At 35.1% G+C, this 24,446-nt stretch overlaps 1 protein-coding gene across 2 annotated transcripts in view; it reads left to right on the forward strand.

Moving 5' to 3' along the window:
- The window catches only part of Urm1 (Ubiquitin-related modifier 1), a 37,533-nt gene that overhangs the window by 5,023 nt on the left and 8,064 nt on the right, over window positions 1-24,446 (forward strand). The window contains exons 2-4 of one of the 2 annotated variants that reach the window (XM_081764880.1): window positions 8,291-8,361; window positions 13,527-13,608; window positions 22,207-22,255. In XM_081764880.1, the coding sequence (XP_081621006.1) occupies window positions 8,291-8,361; window positions 13,527-13,608; window positions 22,207-22,255 (202 nt within the window). The remainder of the gene's footprint in view (window positions 1-8,290; window positions 8,362-13,526; window positions 13,609-22,206; window positions 22,256-24,446) is intronic. The other variant, XM_081764881.1, reaches the window with a different exon arrangement.

Genomic DNA, 24,446 nt, shown 5'->3' on the forward strand with positions numbered 1-24,446 from the left:
AAATAGTGACTTATTTTTTTGAAAATAGCGGATATGCACGCTACAAAACGCAATTTTCGGTCTTTTAAGTCGAAATTTTTAGAGTAAAAGCACGAGATACTCTAAATTAGCTGTATATATTTTGGCGATGATCCAACGTAAAATTTCAAAATGGCGGCCATTTTTTCAAAACAGCAGTGAATAGAAAATTGTCGCAAGTTGTGACAATGATAATCGTGAAATATACATCACATTTTAACACTTTTATCCCAAAGACATTGAAATATTTTGATAAAACCCAATTAAACCCGAAAAAACCCAATAAAACCCGAAAATACCCGAAAAAACCCATATGGGCCCAGGTGGGTTGGGCTTTTTCAGAAAAACCCGGGTTTTTTCAAACCCTGTCTTCCTCTCCTTCCCCCAAGTTGCAGTGCTGAATTAGAATTTAAGCTTCATCGGAGATGCCAGTGTTTATCTCAGCAACCCCGAAAACTATGGGTTCGACACTAAGATCGATAATTTTTAATATATATCCGCACTTCCTTCCTCCAAGTTGCACCTTCAAAGTGAAATGATAAAACCATCTCAGGCCCGAACCTCATCTATGTTGAAAGTTTTTGTCGAGATCAGTCTGGTGGTTCAAGTGTTGTTAAGTTACAAATATAGTTACTTCCATTTATATATATATAGTTAGATTCTTTCATTTCTAGTCTAGTTAGTTACATTCTAATATACTTTCATTTATATATATATTTCTAAAAAACTGAGCTATTGCTTCTGCACTATTTCAATGGTTCGTACTTTAATACATCCCTTCCTCAACCATGGTTGCGGAATTGATTAAACGTAATGTTCTTGTATTAAATAAATGTATTTTAAATATATATTTCTCATTAATTTCAATTAAGTTGCTTTTCAAAGATCCTCTAAAATTTCAGTGACGCACTATGGGCTATAAACCATTAACTTCTATGGCCACCCTGCTACAAACTACAGACTTAAATATTCGATAAAGCATTTCAGTACTAAGTAGTTGCCACAATACCAATATGAACGTATTAAATTCCAACGGTAACAACTATGTTAGTAACACTAAAATTATTATTAATAATGATAACGAGTAAGGGTTTAGGATGTTTCGGTGTAGGACGTTTCAGTGTAGGATGTTTCGCTGTAGGATGTTTCGGTGTAGGACGTTTCGGTGTACGGATGTTTTGGTGTACGGACGCTACGGTGTAAGGACGGTTCGGTGTAAGGACACTTGCTGTAAAGGACGTTTCGGTGTATAGCCTAATATTTGATTGCATTAATCATATGCTTGTAATGAACAGGCATGAAGTGTCATAGTGTAGCCACTCTGGAATAGTGTAAACTGATTAACATTGTTATTGAGTCTCATTGTTATTGAGACAGGATGATAATACAACACCAATCCATTCGCAACAATAATTTCTATTCAGAGATGCCCATAGGCGAGTTTTATAGAATAATAATCAAATTTACTGCAAAATATTCAGCATTATTTCTAAATTGAAATAAATATATTGTACAAAGTTCCTGAGACACAGTAATAATATATACAAACTGAATAATTCCTCAAAGGAATTTTTGGCGTGGGAGACCCGGGTTCGATTTCCGGTGAGAGCTCATGTGGTTCGGATTCCACGTTAATCAGTATGTGGACGTCTCATATAGCCTCACTGCTGAACGAGACGTTAAACTCAGAATCAACTCATCTCAACTCAAAGGAATTTTGTTGAAAAAATTATAATTACATAGAATCACTCAACTAAGAATATAAAATTGTACACAATTCCTTTTAAGACTGTAATCACATCGTCAGATTTGTAATTTTCACAAACGTTGTTCAGTCTCTTCGTAACATCGGCGTATTTTTTCTTTGTTCTGACTTCATATCCGCCAATTAACTTATTTTTTCCATTTGAACAGACAAACACCGCGTGCGTGGGTTTTCTCGGGGTTCTCCCGTTTCCTCCCACTTTCTTCATTCCACCATTTCATTCATTACTCATTATCACCGTCTCCTTTAGCCTAACCGGCATAACCGTGGGACGTAAAACTCAAAATTTCATTTCATTTTTTCCATTTGAACAGCACTAACAAGGAGACTTACGGAAGTGTAATTTACTGATTTGAATGAAACTTTGCATACTTGTAGAATATCAAAAAATAATCGTCACTTTTTTTAAATTTTATTTTTGGCAATGGTGCGGGTTTAAGGGTAGAAACCACTCTTTGAACGTTAGAGGTGGCCTCCAAGCATAAACAGAAAGCAATCATTAAAATAGAAGATTAAATGATACGACCAGCTTACTGTCAAGGAGGTTTTAGGACAGGTGATTCAGAACCTGACGTTGAAATTACAAAATTCAAATTGGCGGATCCAATATGATGATTACAATTACAAATAGTCTTCTGGTTTGAAATGTTCTGCAGTTAGCCAAGAACAATTATAATTGGCAGGGGCTACTGAGAGAAGGTGCAGACTGATTTGAAACCCCTTTTTGTACTTATTTTAACAGGACGTTTGATTAAATCTATAGCCAAAAAGTTAGAAGCCAATGCGAATGCATTTGTCGCGAATGTGAGGCAACACATATTGGAATATAAAATATTTATAACTCTGATCAATAGGTTTAATTTTTAAATGCAGACGGGACGTACTCTAGTGTTTACAGGGACACAAACAGTAGAAAGGGTGGTACAGTCAGTAAATTCTATGACTCGTAGCTACATCATACAGCCTTTAATTTCTGCAAATAGTGTTTTGTTATCACCATTTTTAATTGTTTTGTAGGAAAACAATGGAACATTTGGTCTTATAGTCCAACACAACCTCTTTAAATTTGAAGATATCCTTGTAAAAGCATCAAATCCGGAAAAATTAACATCAAGTCTTGTGAGATCATGGTTCCAAGAGATTTTTCTTCAAGCGTCTAATGCAAAGTCCATTTTGTTATTAGTTTCCTGGAGTGGTCACAATTCAACTTTGACCTATTTTAAGAACAAAAGAGTAACTCATAATAGAAACAATTTCTGCAGGAACAACTGGTAGGATTCAGCCTCTTGTTGTGTTCTTTAGGCCGTTAAAAATTTTCTTGAGACATTTTTCTGACACTGTCCTTCTCTACAACTATAACATGAATTTACATCTCCGTAATAATATAATTAAGATCTCATCACTGATTCATAATCAGTTTTCTTTTCCTAGATTTGCTAATCTTATTGGGTATGCATGATATAAAAGCGGTTATTGGAAGAAAAACCACCTGTGTTTGAAAATTTTCTTTCAAAGATTGTGCAGCATTTTGCGATTTGTGCACAGTTATTGCCGTAATAAGGTGTGTGTGGCGTACACAATGTTTATGCATCACACACTTTTTTACTATATATCATTACCGTAAAACGTTTTCCCAATCAATTAATAATTATAACATTTCAGGATATAAGAAGCTCTGACATAGAGTGAAGCGAGGGGACTCACTATAAATAAGCAATCCTTGCCAATTACAGAAACATTTGATTTTTATTTTATTTATTAATTTATATATTCTACTTCGTGAATTTATTTCTCCCTAACGAATAATTTTCATTTTGAAGAGTGGACGTTTCGGTGTAAACATTAGAACTTTTACACCGAACCAGCCTCACACCTAAACGTCCTTACACCGAGCAATCCGTACACCGAAACGCCCTCCACCAAAACGTCCTACACCGAAACAGCCGTATCCCAGGAGTAGTTAATTACGAGTATGACAATTATTTGCTATAGAAAGACTTATGTACAAGAAATATATGTGTAAAAATAATTTACTTCAAAACAACACAAGGAAAGCAAAATTTATGACGTACATAACTAAAACACAATATTATGTTACTAATATGAAATCAATGGTGTGGAAATAGAGAAAAACAGACATTATGAAAGATCTGGGAATCACATTTGGTAGAAAGTTAAAATTTTGTCAACATAGAAATATATCATGGAAAGAGTAAGAAAGGACAATAGGCTTCATTTATTTATTTATTTATTTATTTATTTATTTATTTATTTATTTATTATTTCAGAACGATACAATATGTATTTATACAAATAACTTGTGAGAACTAAGGTTCTGTAATATGAAACAGTATATCTAAAACTTTGACTAACAAATTGACAGTATTCTTCTTACGGACGCGATGGTAGCGCCACAAGAGATTTTTAGGACTTCTGCCTTTTAGGACTTCTGCCTCGGTATGATTTTTAGGACTTCTGCCGCGATATGATTTTTAGGACTTCTGCCTTTTAGGACTTCTGCCATTTAGGACTTGTGAATCGAAATAATTTTTAGGACTTGTGCATTTTAAGTCTAATGCCGTTTAGGACTTCTGCCTTTTAGGACTTCTGCCGCGTCCCCGATGTAGGGGCTTTGGGAAAGGGTATTATTGCGGTTATGCTATGAGTAATCTATGATTTACATAGAACGGGACGTATGCAAGAGGTGTCATAGTGATAACCAAACTTTCTTAATACTCTAAACATCGATAATTTTGTACACCAATATACGTGATTAATCTTTTCGGTTGAAATAAAAGAATAGGATTTGTGGGGAATGTTTTTAATGTGTGTAATTTTGATCAGTATTGTCTATTTGAAACTTCCCAAGCACTGACTTATGACTAGGGTTTGACAAATATGAAACAGGTACACACCTTCTGCTTATTGATGTCGTCCAGATGAATAATATAACACACTAGTAACAAGGTGTTCCTCCTGATATTTCTTCGATGCTAGGTGAAATATGTAAAGACGTGAACCTCTGAAATCCACTTACGTCATTATATTTATCAATGCATGATCTTACACGTTGATTGTGAAAGCTAGCTGACTTCAGTGCTTTTCAACGATTTCAAAGACGGAATTACATAGCAGTTTTACACATAAAGAATTCATTAATTAATCACAATTTAGTTTTGAAATATCCATCATTTCCTTTCGCTGTTCGTTGAATGTCCTTTGAAGAATATTGAACTAAAAGTACAATCACGGACAAAGTTTAACGATGATATCGTTGAGCGTCCGTGACGTTATGTGGAATTATTTGTTTTAAATTTCCAGATAGAATTGGTTTTTTCATTGAGTGATCGGATTCTCGTAGAGATTATGAATACGGAGACAAACTTACATGCAGATAGAGAATATGGGGACAACATTATATTATTATTTCACAGGCTTTAAATAAGTCCCTAATATATTCTAGAGTGTTATTTCTTTGGTCCATTAGGAAATAACGATGTACAGGTTGATAATATGCTGCCAATCTGATATCCCATGAAAACGATTGTTCGTGCAAATATATATATATATTCTGTTAACCCGAACTAGGTTTTCTTCAGCATTACAAGTTAAGAATGTCCAAATAATACAAACCAATTTGTGCTGCTAGGTTGTCACTAAAAAGCACGAATGCAATCAATTCGCTTCATATATATTTAACCCGAAAAACACATTTTTTTTTCTCAAGAAGCTTATATATATATATATATATATATATATATATATATATATATATATATATATATATATATATATATATATATATATATAATCTTCCTTTGTTCACCGTTCACCCCAAACTCTATACCGTGTTTATTCAGTTACTCAACGACTTCATTACACAGGCAAGTGACAGCTCAATTAGTGACATCTAATAGCGTGATTTTATTATTAGGTTTGGCGTAGCGCGCAAACTGCGCAAACTGAAACGTTTGGCGTTTAATAGGATATTCTTGGGCATACAGCACTTTGGTTGTTTAGTGTGGCTTTGCTGCTGTTCTATAACTATAGTAATAAAAATAATGAAATACAATTTCTTTTTTGTGCCCATTCCTGTATTCCCCCCCCTTTTTTTTTGGATAATCTGAATTGCCTTTTTATGTCCTAATAGAGAAAAAAGAAGAAGAATTCTTATATTTATGTATATTCAGATAATTATCAATTCAATGAAAACACCTAAAGAAAGTACAGTTTGCCAAATTAATATAGCATCTTTTCATATTTCGGCCTGATGCGACGTAGAATGAAGTCACACAGCTCGTGAATGATGGCAGGTGGAATATTACACCATTCCGCATTCAGTTCCGTAAGAGAGTTGGAGACGCAAATTGCGCCGGATTTTCGTCTCCAAAGCGAACCACAGGTGTTCAATTACGTTCAGGTCCAAGCATTAGGCGAGCCAGGAAAGGTTTTCAACTTCATTCTAATGTTCTTTAAACTACGCCCTAACACCCCCACCTGTGTGAATGGGCGCATATCATCCTGAAATTGACGTTATTGCCTGGAAACATCTGCACACCGTAGGATCTATATGTTCTCTTAAAATGTCGATATAAATACTAGCAGTGATGCAGCCGGTAAGCGTGAGCGCAGAACCTAGGCAAAACCAGGATATTGCGGCCCCAGCATCTCAGAGTCACCACCATGTTTCACGGTTTGGACAGAGAGACTGCAGATCATATACTTCTGTGGGCGCCCGTGATTTGAAATAAGGTGAACATTGACTCATCCGACCATATCATACGTTTCTAGTCACTAGCGGTCCATGTTGTATATTCGCGATACCATTGGCGTCGTGCTAAAGCGTTATGGTTCCTTATCGGCAGTTCCGCCCATGCAACAGGGCACAAAATGTTCATGTCATGTAATTCGCAACTGACTGTAATTGTCGACGCAGGCTGTGAGAGATCAGGGTGTTTACTGATACTGGAAATTCTTGAATTATACTGGAATGTAATTTTGATACTGGAAATACTGGAATTTTGGTCCACATACTAGAAAAATCATGAAACTGGTAATTTGTCAACAATACTTTTTTGCAATTGTTTTATTAGTCTTAGAAACAATTTTATATCCATTGAAATTGTAATTTTTCCAAACCAAGAGTTGTATACATTTTGTAATTAGACATTTAAAGCAATGGATGGAATGGAGGGCTGTGAGGGGAGTTGGAAGGCCTATTAAAAAATGTTAAAAAATCATTGTATTTCAAAAAAATCAAAGCTAACTAAATTTATTAAAATAAAATATTCTTTTAATGGTGAAACAATTACAAACTTGAAATCATCCTATTATTATTCCTAAAGAACTTTTTTAAAAAAATCATTATATTAGGTACTGGAATTTTGTTGATAGTTATACTGAATATACTGGAAATTTTGAAAATGAAACTCAGTAGATACCCTGGAGATGCTGCTTGAGCTTCTCCATCATTTACACCTCTGTCGCACGAAGTTCTGAGTGACAATGTACTTTAATGCTTGGCGGGACCTGTCTTTGAGTGTTTTCTTTTGGCCACTTTATTCTTTTTGCCGTAAGGTTTCTAGGGCACCACGACCTTGGAAACTGTTCCTCGTGACTCTCCCAACAGACTTGCCACTTTCATCACGCTGTTATCACATAACCGACCGCCAACAATTTGTATTCTTTGGAAATCAGAAAAGTCGCCCATTTTCAAGGATGTTATAAAATAGAGGATCTGCCCATACGTATCCTCATCATATGAACTCAATGAAGAAAGAAAGAAAAAAAAAACGAACATCGTCTGATTGGCTACTCTCCCTTCCGCCATGATTGTTGGCTCGAATCATTGCGATCTTAGAGGCGCGGAATGGGCAGAGTAGGTGTGGCGAAGCTGTGACGTTTGGCTTCACGATTTTGTTGTATGGGCAGATCTTCTATTTTATAACATCCTTGCCCATTTTACACTCTTACCGTCTGCTCTGTTCATTGCACTGTCGTTCTACTTCTTCTCACAAAGTACGGATTTTTACACTAACACACCACCAACAACTACCTGGTGTTGTTGTTGCCGCCTCATGTTTGCCAACTCAGACATCTGACGTGTTTCCAACTCCAGTTGTTTCCATTAAATGGATTAGAATTATAACTATTGTTAAAATAATGAGTTAATTATAGCCATGCTGTAGTGGACATTAAACTCAGTTTGATCCAGTAAGCCTGAATCAGAACCATATTAATTCTAAACTGCCTTCATTTGGAATATTATTCAATAACTTCTCACAAATATATCAACGGTGTAATATAACTGCTGATCTTTTAAATTAATCTTTAAATTACACACTTCGTACATCTTTAAGGGAATGCATAATGATCATAAGAAGTTATATATATGACGGTAGTCGATATTACCCTTGGGTTCAACTAGTCGTATCAAAAATATCTTTAAACATAATCAAGTAGTACTTTCTTTCATTGTTATTATCAATTTTTCTGTATTTATTTCAGTGGAGGTGCGGAATTACTCTTCGATAAAGTTAAAAGACATGAAGTAGTCTTGAAGATAGAGAAGGAGCCATGTAAGTTTATATTTTAAATAAGGAATACGATTTAGAACACAGGTAACTACATTTTTGTATATTATTATTTTCTTGGCAACAGTATTTGGAATCCCAATATACATACATTCATAAAATACATTCCGTCTCCTGATTTGATTTAATCCGGGAATTATGTCTCGCGTAATTAAAAGAAATGGCGCCAAAATGTTACTTTAATCTGGCAGGGATTTCAAAATATTTTTATGCATCTTGAAAATATGCATTAAAATATCTATTAGGCTGCAGCCAAAGGTGTAAAAAATATAGCTGTAAATAAGACCCTCTGTACTCTACAATCATTTTGTCGATGTTTTGTAAAATAAAATATTCTAAATCTAAGCATTTTTTATTCATTCATAATAGCCGTAAAGTCGTAACAAAATCTGCCATCTATTATATAAAAGAGAACGCACAAATCCTTTGTTAGCTCATCACGCTAATACGGCTGAACCAATTTCTTTCATTTTTGGGGGGTTATTAGGATTTGGACCCTAGATGGTTTTTATCATATCACTTTAATTTTTAATTACCAGTGTCTTGAGATAATTGACCATTCAAGTGTCCATAACGTACAAATCCTTTGTTAGTTCATCATAGGTATAAAAATAAACGTATTTATATGCAACCCGCATGACCGTGTCACTCGGCGGGTTAACATAAATGACAGGCGCTATAATGTTAACATTTACTGCAATTTGAAAGCGAAAAAGTAAAAATTATCTAAGTAACAAAGTTTATTGCGTTCCGGGGTGACCGCAGCGAAGCGGGGTGAACGCTGCTAGTATGCATATATATGAAAGAGTTGGCAACCTTAAAATTATCGATGTAAACTACTTTACTATCGACGTATATTGGTTTGTTAGGACAATAAAATGAGGATATGTTGGTAAGTATTTTAATAACAAACTATGAAGAAATCTCGAGTAAAATAATATAAAAAAACGTATTGCAAAAGATTTTACACTATTTACGCCCTTCCTCTGTTTATTCAAATATAACAATTTTCCTTTCATTATAACCTCAACTATTATAAAAAATACATATTCACTATTATAAAAAGTACATACTCAATAATGTCTTGTAAAATATTTTACAATATCTGCGTTCCTTTCCCTGTTGAACCAAATGCTAACACAACTTTCTTTCCACATAAATTTTTGCTTTTATTATTCCGTCAGCTACTGTCGGTTCCTAATGACAGGGTAAAGGAGCACTAGAAAATTGATTTTGAAATAACATGTTTGATACAGCAAGGATGTGATGACGAAAAATTATGATAAAAAATGTCCACGCTGTTACACAACAGAACTATGCTTTCGGAAGCTTGAAATCTCCCTGATTAGTAGCAGAAATTCTGAGAATTCCGTAACTTTTCTTGAAATTTCAAATTCCCTGACTTTTCCAGGATATCTCGCTCACCTCGCCACCATGTATTGCAAGTGTTACAAATCTCCTCATAAGAAAGAGTAACCAAAAGCTTCCTGTAGGTTTTTTTTTTTTTTTTTTTTTTTTTTACTACTTACTTTACTTTTAACGCTGATCCTTCTTTTTCTCATTTCATTTTGTTTCATCCTTCCTTAATTTTTTCATTTTTGGTCTCGAAGTGGGATTCCGGACCCTCCCCTTGGCTACGTGCCTGCCCAGTTCAAACTATTTTGTCAGCTTTGTAGCTTATACATTACAAAATATGTTGTAACTCACGATATTCCGCCCGGTGGCACGTATAACTTTGGAATTCATCTAATTATAATATTTCAAATGCAAATACAATTGTCTCGTTCGGATCTCAGCGGAGCCACTTCATGATCCTCCCTTGTTAGTGAATTATCATTTTATTCTATAATAATTTTTTCTTATTTATTTATTTATTTCTATTCCGAAGGTCAAAGGAATCCCTAAACAAGAGAAGAAAATGAATGGCAAATAAGGAGTGAAAATATAATCACATATACTAGAAAGTATACTATAGCTCCTTTCGCTAAAAAGTTTCATCAGATATGAAGGGAAAGAAATAGAGAGAAAAGAAGAGAAAAATAAAGAATACAAAAGTAAGGGTGAAATGTTTAGATGGGCACCATGTTTGACTGCCGATCAAGTGATAGTATTACCAGGATAAAAATAAATACTGTACTGTAAAACTCTTAGAAGAATATAAATCATAGGTACTCACTTTTGCTCCTCTAAATTTTTATACATCATTCAATAAATGATATTGAACTTCGAATTTTCGCAGATAGCTGTCAGCAGTCTAGAACAGTGTTTCTCAAAGTATGGGTCGTGGATAGTTTTTTTTTATCGTGGGTCGCGAGAAGTTTGTCCTTTTAATTATGAAAATTTTATTTTGATGCAGAAACGTATGTTGTTAAGTAAGTACCATACAGGAAATGAAAATTGGAAGGTTTGTTAATGAAGTGAAGAGGAAGTGGTTACTCAGAGCCCTGCCCTGGTGAAGAGTCAGTAGTGATGCTAGGTTAGAGTGGAAAGAGAATGGGTGAGTCAAAATCTGTCACGGGGTAGGACATTGCGTTGGGAATAGTGTTACCTTTCTATTTAAAAATCAGAAATACGATTTACAAAATTTAATTGGTTTGAAATACACCACTATTACTTAGAATGACATGTGTATTTGAATAAAAGTAGGTGGGCCACAAAACACTTTTTAATATTTAGCGTGGGTCGCGGTAACAACAAGTTTGAGAACCATTGGTCTAGACAACTTTGATTTCCTCATTAGAGTCCAGTTTTACGTAATGAATCATGGTTCATCGAGGGCCTGTCTCAATCCATCATCTTGCATCCTACTTCGAAGACACACGCTACTCCTAAATTTTCTCTTCCTCTTAAAGTCTGCAAACCTGACAACCCAGGAAGCTCCATGTTTTTAGAATTACTATTCCCATATCACATGCCTTTGGTTTTCTTGAGACTACACGTCCAGGCTTTCTTATCATATTTTAAAAGATCGTTACGTATTCATTATTAGCTTTCCATCGAACTTACCTTCTTAGTCTCTGTGAATGTAACTTCATTGTACATCAATATCACACTTATCCACGGTCACAGTGCCCTTGAGATACATTACTAAAAACGTCCTGAACCTTTTAAAAAAGGAAATTCAAAAAATCCCAGATAATTCCAGCTTACTTAGTGTGACCGAAATCAAGAGCACTCCCATTGCTCTATCATACAGCAACATATTCATAGAATGCGCGGAGCAACAAGTGCCCATTCATCACTGCAATCTGTCCCCTGTCATCGACTCGTAGACGAATCAGTACTGAAACTATTTCTACAGTTTCTAAACAACAGCTATCCAATCAAAGGCACCTAGTCCTTCTCCAATCATGCAGACACATTCCTTGGTTGGACGTTTCGAGACTGACATATCCATCAAAGCTACCAACAGTATACAATACCTTTAGTTCAAGAGCTCCCACTCTCACTACATAAAACATTCTGTATCTTTGCCTAAACCATTCGGGGATCTGTATCTGTTGCACCACATCATTCCTCTGCAACTAGCTCTATAAGATCCTCTTCAAACCGGTTCTCTCAGACTTACCAGCAAACAACTCATTCATGCAGAAAACTTCACCAGAAACAAGAAAAGAGTCACTTAATATCCTCTACTTTGAACTCTGTTACACATCATGCTAATCTCTATTTTCTACAGAAATTATTGAGTCTTGCTTATCCCATACATATCACTTAGTCAGATCCACCACAACATCATTTTTGTAAGGTTTTCCAACTTCCGCGCACTCATTAAAGGAACGAGTCCCTTGAAAGACTCCACGTGTCCATCAAAGATAAGACAGAAATCTACATTCAATACCAGTTTAACATTCCAACACCCGTCACTAAAAAAACATACTTTCCACCATTCCGGTAGTTGCGATACTTCTAACCCACAGCATGCAAACCAGAAGTACGTGTCATTTACTGAAATCTTGTCGTCACTTTTCAACACAACTCTCTTTCACATCTACATACCATTGGAATCTTTGTATTTACTATCTAAAGCATCGGAGAAATCTTTTTCGGGGGTATGTTTTAGACACTGGAAAATAATACTTCCGGGGCATTTATAGACTTAACTTTTGCCTCGCAGTGAATCCTTCGGTTAAAAAAAAAAAAATAAATAAAAACAGAAGTCACTGGGAACAGAATGAATTGTAGATTGCTTCGACGTTTGTATCCGGGAGACAATCTTCTCGTCATACAGCTGTCGAGGGCCCTAACGTGAACCGACCTTATCAACTTCAGGTCATCTGTCAAATTTGTTTCCGTGATGCAATGAGAGAATCCCATAATATTACAAATATCTTCAGTGGCTAACCTGTCCATGAGAGGCCTCTACAGGAGGTTTTTTTGCAAAAATTTAGCTTCTGGACCTTGGAAGATCTTCAGTTGACCTCCTCCCCTCCCCGTAAATTTCCGTGTCTACGTCTGCATTGTATGGTTAGCAAGAACTGTCCCAACAGGCGTACTTCAACTGGAATATGAATATCGACACTTTTTCCACAACATGTAGATAAAATCACTTATTAAACACCTCTATAGAGAAATCTGTCATTTCAGGTTGGTATAAAGAAAGGCTTCTTTCACAGGTGAATAGGCTATATTAAAAACGAACATAAAAGCTTGAAATTTTGCACAGTTAAGCTGTAAAGACCAAGGTTATTTAAGGCGCAATTATATTAATCTAGCCGTATTAGTTTTTGAACTATGGCAAAACGGCACGTACTTTTGGTGTGTTACTCGTAATACACCCTTAAATCCACCCACTGTCAAACCGTCTATGTTGACATAACTCCATTTCCGGTTCACATTAACAATTACCGATATTCCAGTAGCCATCAATTTTAAATATTTATTTGTATGCGACTTTATCATACTCCGTAATTTATTGTAACTTTCTTTTTGTAACTTTTTTTGCGTTTGCTGTGATGATCATAGCTAAACCTTTGAAATATATTTACTAATATTGCTTATGTGTCAATGGAAAGTCAAGAGAAAAGAGGTTTTCTGTAACTGATCTCAAGCGCTTAAATCGATGCGATTTATTAGTAGTTTGTAGTGAATTGTATCTTTATTATTATTGAAGCACATAGCAAGTATTTTTTTTATTTTTATTTTTTCAGGGACAGTTAAGAAACTTCTTTTCTGGATCAAGGATAACTTATTAAAAGAAAGACCAGAATTGTTCATCCAAGGTGAAACTGTGTAAGTAATTAATATTTTCATGGAATTGTATCAGGTAATTACCATGTTCACGTATTGTAGTTTCATCTGTGTTCTTTACTAAATCTGCTTCGACAAAAGTAGTTTTTATATCAATAGTTCTCAATTAGTGGTTTGGATGAAGTTAGCGAATTTGCTACATCATTTATGGGTCATTAAACTCCTTGTAATGTAAAAATATTGTGTACCTGTACTACTTTTCATAACCATATCTTTTTTCCTGTAAACATTAACGTTTGGTGTAACTCTTCCCTTTTCCATATTCTACAAATCTGGGACGCTAGTGGAAGGCACTGTTACGTTGGAGTAATCTTTGCTTTTAGTGTTCATTAGCGTATGAACATCTCTGTTTTATGTAGTTTCATTTACTCCAGTTACAGTGAGAGTACAAAAATTTTCAAAGTAGATATATATACACTTTTACCGTAATTGTTAAACGCTTCCTGCGCAAATTGATACCTGAAGAAAATAGTCCTCTTAATGTTGTAATCCTTAACATTACCAGAATACACATACACAAATTGCTGGAAGGTGTTATACTAGGGTGCAGCGTTTTACCACTTTTTTTTCGGAACGAAATGTAATACCTGGCAAAAGTGGCCCACCCACATGGACATTACAGGTATAGATTTTTTTTCAAATCAGATAATATCTTCTGTGAGAACTAATGCCTCAAAGTTTCAAAATTTCGCTGAAAATTACAAAAAATACCAAAATTGTTCATGAATTTTAGTTATGTTAAAATAAACATATTTTTGGATTTATATATGCCAGATGCTATGAAAACTGACATTCAAGTCTCAAAATGCCAGTTATATGCCCCTGAGGTGGGATAGGGGTGCCTCCTCTGGGGCCCGCAAAGGGGGCAAATTCAGTACATTAAAGCGGTTTTGCAGGTCCTCGCTCACCTGGTCATATAGCCTGTTCAAGCGTCTACCACGTGGATGTGGCTGCACCTAAGGCTCCTCCGCCAGCCCTACCCAACCAACCAACCATATATAGGGATGGATGAACTAACCAATTCGTCACTGTCAGGAACAATTTTCACAAATTGGGACTTTGATTGCAATTTAGACACAGCTTGCCTAGAAAGTAAGGTTGACCTGATCATCCCGTCCCTAGCATCACTATCACATACTCGGGAGGCTGCTTCAGTGACTAATTTCACTATCCGTTCTACTGCCATCGTGCGGGTGGAGGACTATTCTGGCACAGTGTTGTTAGAAAGTGAAAGTTTGTCCATGGGCTATTTGTTTGATACCGTCTTTAGAACTGTTGGTACAGTTATTGAAACATCAGTGCTTTCCCAAAAGATCATTTCAGTGTTATCTTTCGCCTCAAAATTCAGTCTGGAAATGATATTATATCTAATAGTGTTATGAAGATTCTCTGCTTCGTGTTTTCGAGCACTAAGAATCTTATGTAATACATCTTGTCGGACAGCAAGTAGACCATCAGTTATCATGGCGAAAAGAACATTCTCTGGGAGTGCGAGAAATGCATTCGTCTGAATGGATGAACGGATTACAGCCTGGTATTCATTTGGTAAGTATCTAGACCTGTGAAAGTTCTCAAAGACGTGACAAGGACCATTAGCAATGGGAGACTTGAGATAAGTATCACAGGTCTTTACTGAGTTTTCTGAGCTCTTCTGACTATGATGAGGTAAGTCACATTTTATTGGTTTCAATTACACCATTGGAAGCTTTTCACAGTCAGATAGGTTTGAACCTATGGGACCTGTGTAAGAATAGGGGCTTGAATTAGCGCCAATATTCGTGAACAGAGCTCGGAAAGGCAGTTCATTAAAATGCAAGAAACAAATAGCCTGTTAGTTCCTTTAATTTTCGACGAATACCTCCCAACCAGTGTTAGTGTTTGTTCCATCACATCCAAGAACCTCAACTTCATCAAAGCCACCTTCGATTTGGTTCATGATGTACTCGAAAATAGCCGCGGTCTCGTCATGGCCAAAGCCAGAGGATGGTGTCACGTTACCAACGTATTGAGAGTTAGGTTCAGCCACAAGTGATAAGTGCTCTTCTGTCTTCCCTTTGACCATCAAAGTATAGGCTTTTAGTGGGATCATCATTTCTAGAATGTTCTTTTAAATTCCGAGCGACTTTAAGTTTCGCATGCCTTATTTTGCTCCTGTCCACAATAAAAGCAGAGTTATGTTGCTAGATTGTTGAAAAGTTATAATTCCAGTCTTTAAAGCTGACTGAAGCACAGTTGATGTTATATGTGCCGCAGCCCTTTCGTTTGCATTGTATCTCTGAGCAATCATAGCAGTTTCAGTCAAATCTAGCTTCGGTTTAGATGTTCTGTCTCTGGGTTTGGTCCCTTCTTCAGAAGAGCTTTCCTCTGCTTTCTCTTCAAGGTCTGCTTCATTGTCACTGAAGTCATTTTTGTGATATAATAAATAAGATTGACTGTCTTAAAAAAGAAATACAGAATTTTCTGTGAAAATAGTGTTTAGCAAACTATTATCTGTAACGGCCAATTCATATAAGCTGAAGGCAACAGTAACCAAATATAGCGCTTGAGAAATGGCGCCCAATTTGAAGCGTATCCGGCTCGTTCCTGATAGTGACGCTGAGTTACGCAGATCGGGACAGAAGGGCGTTGCAGTATTGTGAGGTGGAGGGGTGGGAGTGTCATGGTGAAAAATAACGATGCTCTGCTACCACTATGAACCACCAGTAGAAGGAAAAGACAAGGACGAAAATAGCTGTAGAAACGCTTGATTGTACTGAATTTGCCCCCTTTTTCGGGTCCCAGAGGAGGCACCCCTATCCCACCTCTGGGGCATATAACTGGCATTTTGAGACTTGAATGTCATTTTTCATAGCATCTGGCAGATATAAATCCAAAAATATGTTTACTTTAACAACTAAAATTCATGAACAATTTTGGTATTTTTTGTAATTTTCAGTGAAATTTTGAAACTTTGAGGCAATAGTTCTCACAGAAGATATTATCTGATTTGAAAAAAAAAATCTATACTTGTAATGTCCATGTGGGTGGGCCACTTTTGCCAGGTATTACATTTCGTTCCGAAAAAAAAAAAAAAAGTGGCAAAACGACCCACCCTAGTGTTATACTATTCTATAGTCTTTTAACATTCTTTTGTATTACTGTGATCTTGCCACCTCTGTTTTCCTGTTTTCTTCTTTGATGATGAACATAGTTGGTATGAGAAATATATAAGCTCACGTTAATCCGAACATGAGAAACCATGAAACTGACAGTCCCTAACACTTCAGATTTATTGCCAATGCTTTACGTGTTTACTGCTGTCAAGCTTACCTTTCGTTTACTTCGGCCCCACCTTTTAAATCAGATCGTATCTGAAAAGTCTGTTGGGAGCATATCTGGGACATATGTCCTGGGTGGAATCCCTTGCGCACTCGTTACATATTACTGAAATATGCATTTTTGGATGGCGTATGTATGACCAGCTTGCGACACTTCTAGAAAACTGAGAATTGTCAGAGAATTTGAGAAATCAGAAAGAAAAAAAAACCTCAGGATTCTGCTAAGAGTCAGTTAATTTCAATTTGCTAAGTAAGAGATTTTAAAGAACATTTAAAAATGAAAATTTTAAGACCATTTCAAATGTGGTTGAGTGATTGTTTTTTTATGTGGCAGTTTTCTAGTAACGGTGTGTGATGAACGTATGGTCTGGAGCTTTGGGCATTTTTCACTTCTAACCTTTTTCCTGTTTCGTTTCCACTACTATCCATTTCATAAAGATAGGCCCCTGACTTCGTGGTGCTGCCGTAACGTTCAGTCAAAACTTATATTGCATTGTCGTACCTCGTTGGAATTCCTGAAATGTTGTCTTTTCAATACTTAAGACATAAAAATTTTCTTTGTACTATGTAGTGAGAAAAAAATAGAAATTAATGAAAAAGTGCGTATTTTTTCGTACTTTTTTGGTAGGTCAATGTTTATAGTACTATATCTCAGAAAAGAGATCACGTGAAATAATTTCCTGTGTACAATATGTAGATGCATCCATTAACTGTAAGTTGTGAGAATTTCAATTTTCATCACTTGATACTTTTTGTGTAATTAAAACAAATGTGCGACGCTCTGATCTCCTTTACCATGGTAGTTAGAGAAACGTACAAAACACTGCTCGAAAATTTGGAAGCCTAGTGTTCCAAATATTTGGAACTATTAACAAAAAAGGGTTTAGTTGTAGAGTATTTGTTTTTTAAAAAAATTCTTTTACTTCAACATGTTCTCTGCGTTAAGCGGTGAGCCATGTTGCAGCCCAATCTTTAAATTCCCCGCGCTTATATGAAGAAACAGCATACAGTAAGTGGAAGTGCGGCAACGCTGTCGTGCAGTGTTGTCGCGTTCAGGAAGCTTGTAGCGCGAAGCTTACTTCATAAGAATGTAATAGGAAAAAGTATTTATTATAACCTTTCACAACATCATAAAAATAATAATAATGCATTACACATCTCAATTTAATCGAAATAAAACGTTGAAGTAAAACATCCAAAAACTCATCTCTTAATCTATTTACTTCATTCACTTTCGTAATGGGTTTGTTGACTCATCGCTGCTCCTGTTACCTTCCTGTACACTTATTAACAATGGCTCCATTTTTACCTCAAGATCTATCAGTATACACACTTTCCAGCTTACGAACATGTTAAAGGTTAAAAAGAAATGTATCCTTGGCAATCACGTGTTCACCCAAGTTCTGCGATCAATTCCCCTGCCGAATGTATACAATAACACAGAATGGGTCTTTTGTTTTCCTTCAACGAAAGAAAACTATGCAATGTGTAGGTGACGAGGGCTGTATTTGCGTCTAATCACGTTGCACTGATTACGCCTTCAACACTTCCCTTCGGTTCGTAGGCGTCAAAAACTTAGACAATCACTCACACCATATGGGTTCATTGCAATGAGACGGACGAATGGGCATTTATATTTTCCTTAGTATATGTCGTGGTTTTTGATTAATATATATATATAGATATATGGATATTCCTTTACGAGCGGCGGTATTACAAAAAGAAGAGGTAAAATTTTTAGCGATAATGAAATTGCAGAACTGATGAATGACTCCGACTCAGACGGTTATGAGTTAGTAATGAATAGTAATGACATTGATTATTCTGTGCTCAGTGGCGTATTCGGGAGTGAACAAGATAGTAACTCTGTTTCAAGTGAACCTGCGGCTGCGCCGGGAAAGAGAAAAAAAAAAAAACGTGTCGTTCCTATTCAAAGACAGATTCTGATGTAGCTTGGAGCGATAAAATTCAAGTAAATGCAAAACCCCTGTTTAGTGGTATCCCGGGAATTGATCAAAATGCTGGGTTATCTACAGAGTATTCCGCATATAAAGTGTTTCAGCTGTTTTTACCGATGAAGTTTTATATTTTAAAAAAAAGTTGAATTGATTTTGAATTGAACGTCCTGTTCAGCAGTGAGGCTATATGAGACGTCGACCTACTGATTAACGTGAAATCCAAACTACATGAGCTCTCCCAGGAATAGTAGTAAAAGTTATGAATCAATACGCAAAACAGCAGATTGAGAAAAAGAAAAAATACTAAAACAAAAATCTTTGTTTTCTAAATGAAAGCGTGTTACTTTAATTAAAAACCAGGAACTTTTTACACTAGTTTTTCACATAAGCCTTGCACGGAAGCCAGCTTTACGCGATTTTTACAAATCAACTACGCAAGAGCTATTAGTATGTCTGTCAAGTGGTGGAACAGATCTTCTGTGAAGTGTAAACTCAATATTACATATCAACTAAGGTTGTATCATATAATAAAGTTTATGCTTGTAATTGTTTCTGTGCAAGTGTATTTTGTACTGCGTGCAGTAAGTGAAAAACTGACAAAAAGCAACAAAGTTTCGAAGACCATCACATGCAAATCCAAACAAAATAAGAGTTCGCTTTTCTAATTTTGAACATTTGGCACATTTTCTGTATATCCTGTTAATTTCTAAGAAATTGGTTTAAAATCTGTGGAGACATAAAATTTTAAAAATATATCTAAAAAGTGCCGGACAGTGTGCGTGACAAGTTTAAATAGCTACCCGTCTGTCTGAGAGTGTATACGCGCCAGGAAAATGTGGCAACGTAGCACTCCGTATAAACTGCGATAGCGAAGGGCGCAAAGCTGAGAAAATCATAATGTCATATTTGTGATTGTTTATCTTTTAAAACAAGTCAAAACAGTTTGGTTGAAAAAGCTACTTTAAGATCTTTCTAAAAGTTTTTTAAGATTGTTAATACACCGCAGCAATTCAGAGATAATGATGTCTCACTTTTTACTGAATAACAAGAAAACTACTACGTGTTCAGTAATGAAATTTTCAGAACTTACAGGTAACATATGCATCTACATATGGTGCACAGGAAATTATTTTATGTTATCTCCTTTCCGAGATATAGTCCTATAAACATTGATTTACCAAAAAAGTACGAAAAAATACGCACTTTTTCATTAATTTCTATTTTTTTCTCACTACACAGTACAAAGAAAATTTGTATGTCTTAAGTATTGAAAAGACAACATTCCAACAATTCCAACGAGGTACGACAATGTAATATAAGTTATGACTGGACGTCACGGCAGCACCGCGAAGTCAGGGGCCTATCTTTATGAAATGGATAGTAGTTTCGATTTCATCGGAGTTTCCTGTCTTGAATTAAGTGAAGGTAGTTTATTACACAAATGAAGGGATTTTTGGAATACAGTTACTCGCATGTAAGCTTCTGTGTTTTCATTATAATATATTTTAATTCGTAAGAAGGTTTATTTCTGAAATGCTTATATGAGTTTAAAAAATAGCTGATATAGTTGCAGGTCAGCGTATGTGTTGGACAATTCTCAGTGGATACCTGAACTAATTTTGTAGGCACATATTTAATCATTCATATAAGTTTAAAAAATATATATTATTTATTCTTATTGTAAAATTATTCTGACATTAAAAATGATGCAAAAAAAATTTGTAATGGATTTTTTGAGGGATGAGAATAAAGACTTTCGGGTGTTTAAGGGCATACTTCCCATAGAGCCACCCCTGCTAGCACCCCTCTCCAAAAATACATAACAAAGACTAGGTTTATTTCGCAGTTCGTAGTGAAATAAAAGGAAAGAAAAAGAAATGGTTAGAATTTGCGATTTAAATTACTGTGGAAGTAACGAAGTTTCATGATATGCAATTCCTGTGATTTTGATAATGTTGCTCCAATGTTTATTCTACGATGCAAGTGGGGTACGAGTTCGAGAATGACACAAAGTAGTTTACAGGATTCGTAGTAAAAGGTAGCATTACAAAAGCAGAATTACTATGGCGTATTCAATTACGAAAGCAGAATTACTATACCTTAATGCGTACTAAAGATGTCAAAAGTATTCAAACTTATGTTCCCAGACAGTGAGGTGCCGGGAAAATGCAGCTTCAACGTGACAAACTAGCATACACTTTAGTTTATAAATTATCATCATACTTTAGAAGTGAACTAATTCAACTGTTGAAAGACCCTGATTATTTTGTGTGGATTTTGATAATTGTCTTAATAAAGTCTCGAAAGTAGCAGATGAACATAAGAGTGCAATTCTAGAATGTCATGAAAGGGCCAAGTATGCGCGCGTTATTTGGCATCGGTAGGTTTAAGGGATTCTGCAGTTTCTGATTTCTTAATTGCTTTCTGATGTAAATTCAAATATAAAAAAAGGATTTTCAATCAACACGGAATGTGTAGCAGATAATTAAAAGAACAAACTATAGTAGCACGCAGATTTGTGTACGATTCAATAGCTTCTGTTGTCTTGAGAAATTGTCCATAAGTCATTTTACACGAAATGGTCATATTCGTTTTGCAGAAGCAAGAAACCAACAACGAGAAGAGGAAAATAAATAAATAAATAAATAATAAAAACAGAAGAACCTGAAGACAGAAAAATAAAGATCTTTCTAAATGAGCTTGAAGCTGAGACGACTAAAATAGTGAAAGAAGTGTGCAATATTGTTGAGGAAATATAGCGCTTAAAGAAGAGAAATGAATTACGTAGTAAAGAAGATAAATGAATTGAATTGAATGAGTTGAGATTTGTGCGGGATCCAAAAATATTCTGTGTGGTTTTTGTCTGAAAGTAAGGGAATACCTTTGATTAGATATGTATGAGTTATATAAAGGTGTGCATGATGGCTCCTATATGAAAGTGGTGAAATCCGTTTGTGGTTGGCTTATTGTAAAAAAAATAAAAATAAAAAATTAAATTAAATTTAAAAAAATAAAAAAATAAAAAAAAGAAATACTAAAGGTTACAATTCTGGAATCTTCTAACAATGAAATCTAGTGCAACTGAAATACTTCATAATTTTTGTAAATAGAAAACAATATTTGTCAATTATATTCATTAACAGATATTTCCATTTCAATAGAAGAATGATGGAGTTTCTTGCCCTCAGAGTCTAAAAGTGTTTGCACTTTCGCTTAATTTGTGACTTCTTCTGTTTCATTGTCGTTATCTGTACATCGTGTGAGCATATAATATTGAAGTTTTTTTTTTAATTTTCTTTTGCTAGGCGGCCGGGCATCCTGGTATTAGTGAATGATGCTGATTGGGAATTAATGGTAAGAAACATTGTAAAGTTGTATTGAATTCGAGAGTGATGAATGAGTGAATAGAGTATCAATACTTTCTCTTCATTAAGATGGCATAATTAAGGTGCCTTTCATATTATAATTAAGATAAGCAATCGTGCTGGCCTTCCAAGCTCTTTCGCAGTTGCTAATTTTAGAGGCAATGCGTCAATAAAAAATGAATAGGAAGGTTAAAATAGCGCATATTAACGTACTGCAAAGGCATGTCAGTTTACAGTTGTTCGAGTAACTAACTTTGTTCGATTAAATAAGATTTTGTATCAAGAAATTAAATTCTTGTGTTTCGGTTGTTGAGAATAAGGGATATAGTGGTACACCAGGGTGCGAATTGGCGGGGGGATGCCAGGGATTTCCCCCCCTGACAAAAATCTTTCCCACCCTAGAGAAGAAAAATTTTATCCCTGGTAGGGATAACGTTTTCCCCCTCTGAAGTATTTTTAAATGGTCATAAAGATAAGATAGAAAAAGGGAACAATTCTTACTTTGCGTAGCTAACCTAAATATTACTTGAGTAAAAATTTATGGAAGATGTCACATCTCAACTGTTTTGTACTTCCCCCCCTGACGCACACATACACACACACACACACACACTATATATATATATATATATATATATATATATATATATATATATGTTTGTGTGTGTGTGTGGGAGGACTGGGTGCGCATATGGGTGAAATTCATCCCCCCCTGGGAAAATTTTTCAATTCGCACACTGTGGTACACCATGAATAAATATGTATTTCATAGATATTTAAAAAAATCTTACGTAACCGCAAACAAGTAATGAATAAATAATAAGGTTCGAAAGCAAACTGAATACATATTGGATTGGTTGTGGAATCTAGTGAGGATAACAACTTAAACCTATTTTTCAACTACAGAAAAATCTCGTAAAAGAAGTTAATTTAGAGCACTAAATTTCAGGGCTGATTCGAGTTGCCAAACCGGAGTGTTTGATCGCCATTTTTGTGTAGGCAAACAAAGAGTAAATACATATTTCCAAACCAAAATATTTGGTCGCCATTGGCACCCTGACTTAATGACTAATAAAAGTTTTTACTTATTTATTTATTTATTTATTTATTTATTTTATTTACGGATGCAATGGTTTACTAGGTGATGTGTGTCAGTGTATCAAATCTTGTTAAGATGATAAAGCGTAATTATCATATTATGTTAGTTCTCTATTTTTCTCACTCAGAATTAGCTATACTTTTAAACGTCACCACGATATATGGTAAGTGTAGTCTCTGCTATTAACAAAACTATACAGTAAGTGTAGTCTCTATTATTAACAAAACTATCTATAACAAAAGAAAATGACTCTTTGTTTTACTTTATTTTATCTTTAAAAGTTGATTGTGTCACCTTTGTAACATGTTTCCACTAATTGCCATTTATTGATCGTTATGCTCAAGTTAATATTATAGAAAATACAGTAGGATTGGATTGTATGGTAATCTGGTATACACTTTGTACGTTCATTTGTTTTACCACAAGATTTTTATCATCCTATTCAGTTCCATTTAAGTAGCTATTATTCCACAATCCGTTGGTATGGTCTTTGTTATTTATCATTATGTTTTACTTCATTTATTTCTCTATATAAAAGGAGAAGTCATGAGTGAATGAGTGGTTAACGTCTGGCCAAACCGTTTCTGGAAACTCGACGTGAGGGGGGAAAGAGGGGTAGTAGGTATTATATTGAAATGTCCATATCTCCGAATCCCTGAAGGTTAGAAAAATAAAATTTGGTACATGGACTTGTGAGAAGGAAAATGGGGTGAGAGTGACAATTATTACAATAAGATGCCTATGTCTTGGTGTCTCTTAAGATTAGATACATTAAATTCGGTATTTGGACTTCTCATTTAAAATAATTAGACACTTTAATCATATTTTTTAATATTTGATCTAGAAGGGAAGAGGAGGGGTGAGCAAGAAAAAAGAACAGATTAAAATTATTATAATATGCCCATATTTCGTAATCCCTGATAAACATGAAATTTGGTATTTGGACTGTTTACTTAAAATATAACTAAATACATGTTCCAGCGTTTTGTGATATTTGACCTTGAAGGAAAGAAAAGAGGTGTAAAGAAGAGAAGTAGTGGTTGAAATTATTATAATATATCCATATCTAGGAATCCCTTAA

The sequence above is a fragment of the Thermobia domestica genome, chromosome 7, assembly GCF_964235325.1.
Source record: "Thermobia domestica chromosome 7, izTheDome1.hap1.1, whole genome shotgun sequence".
Taxonomy (NCBI): domain Eukaryota; kingdom Metazoa; phylum Arthropoda; class Insecta; order Zygentoma; family Lepismatidae; genus Thermobia; species Thermobia domestica.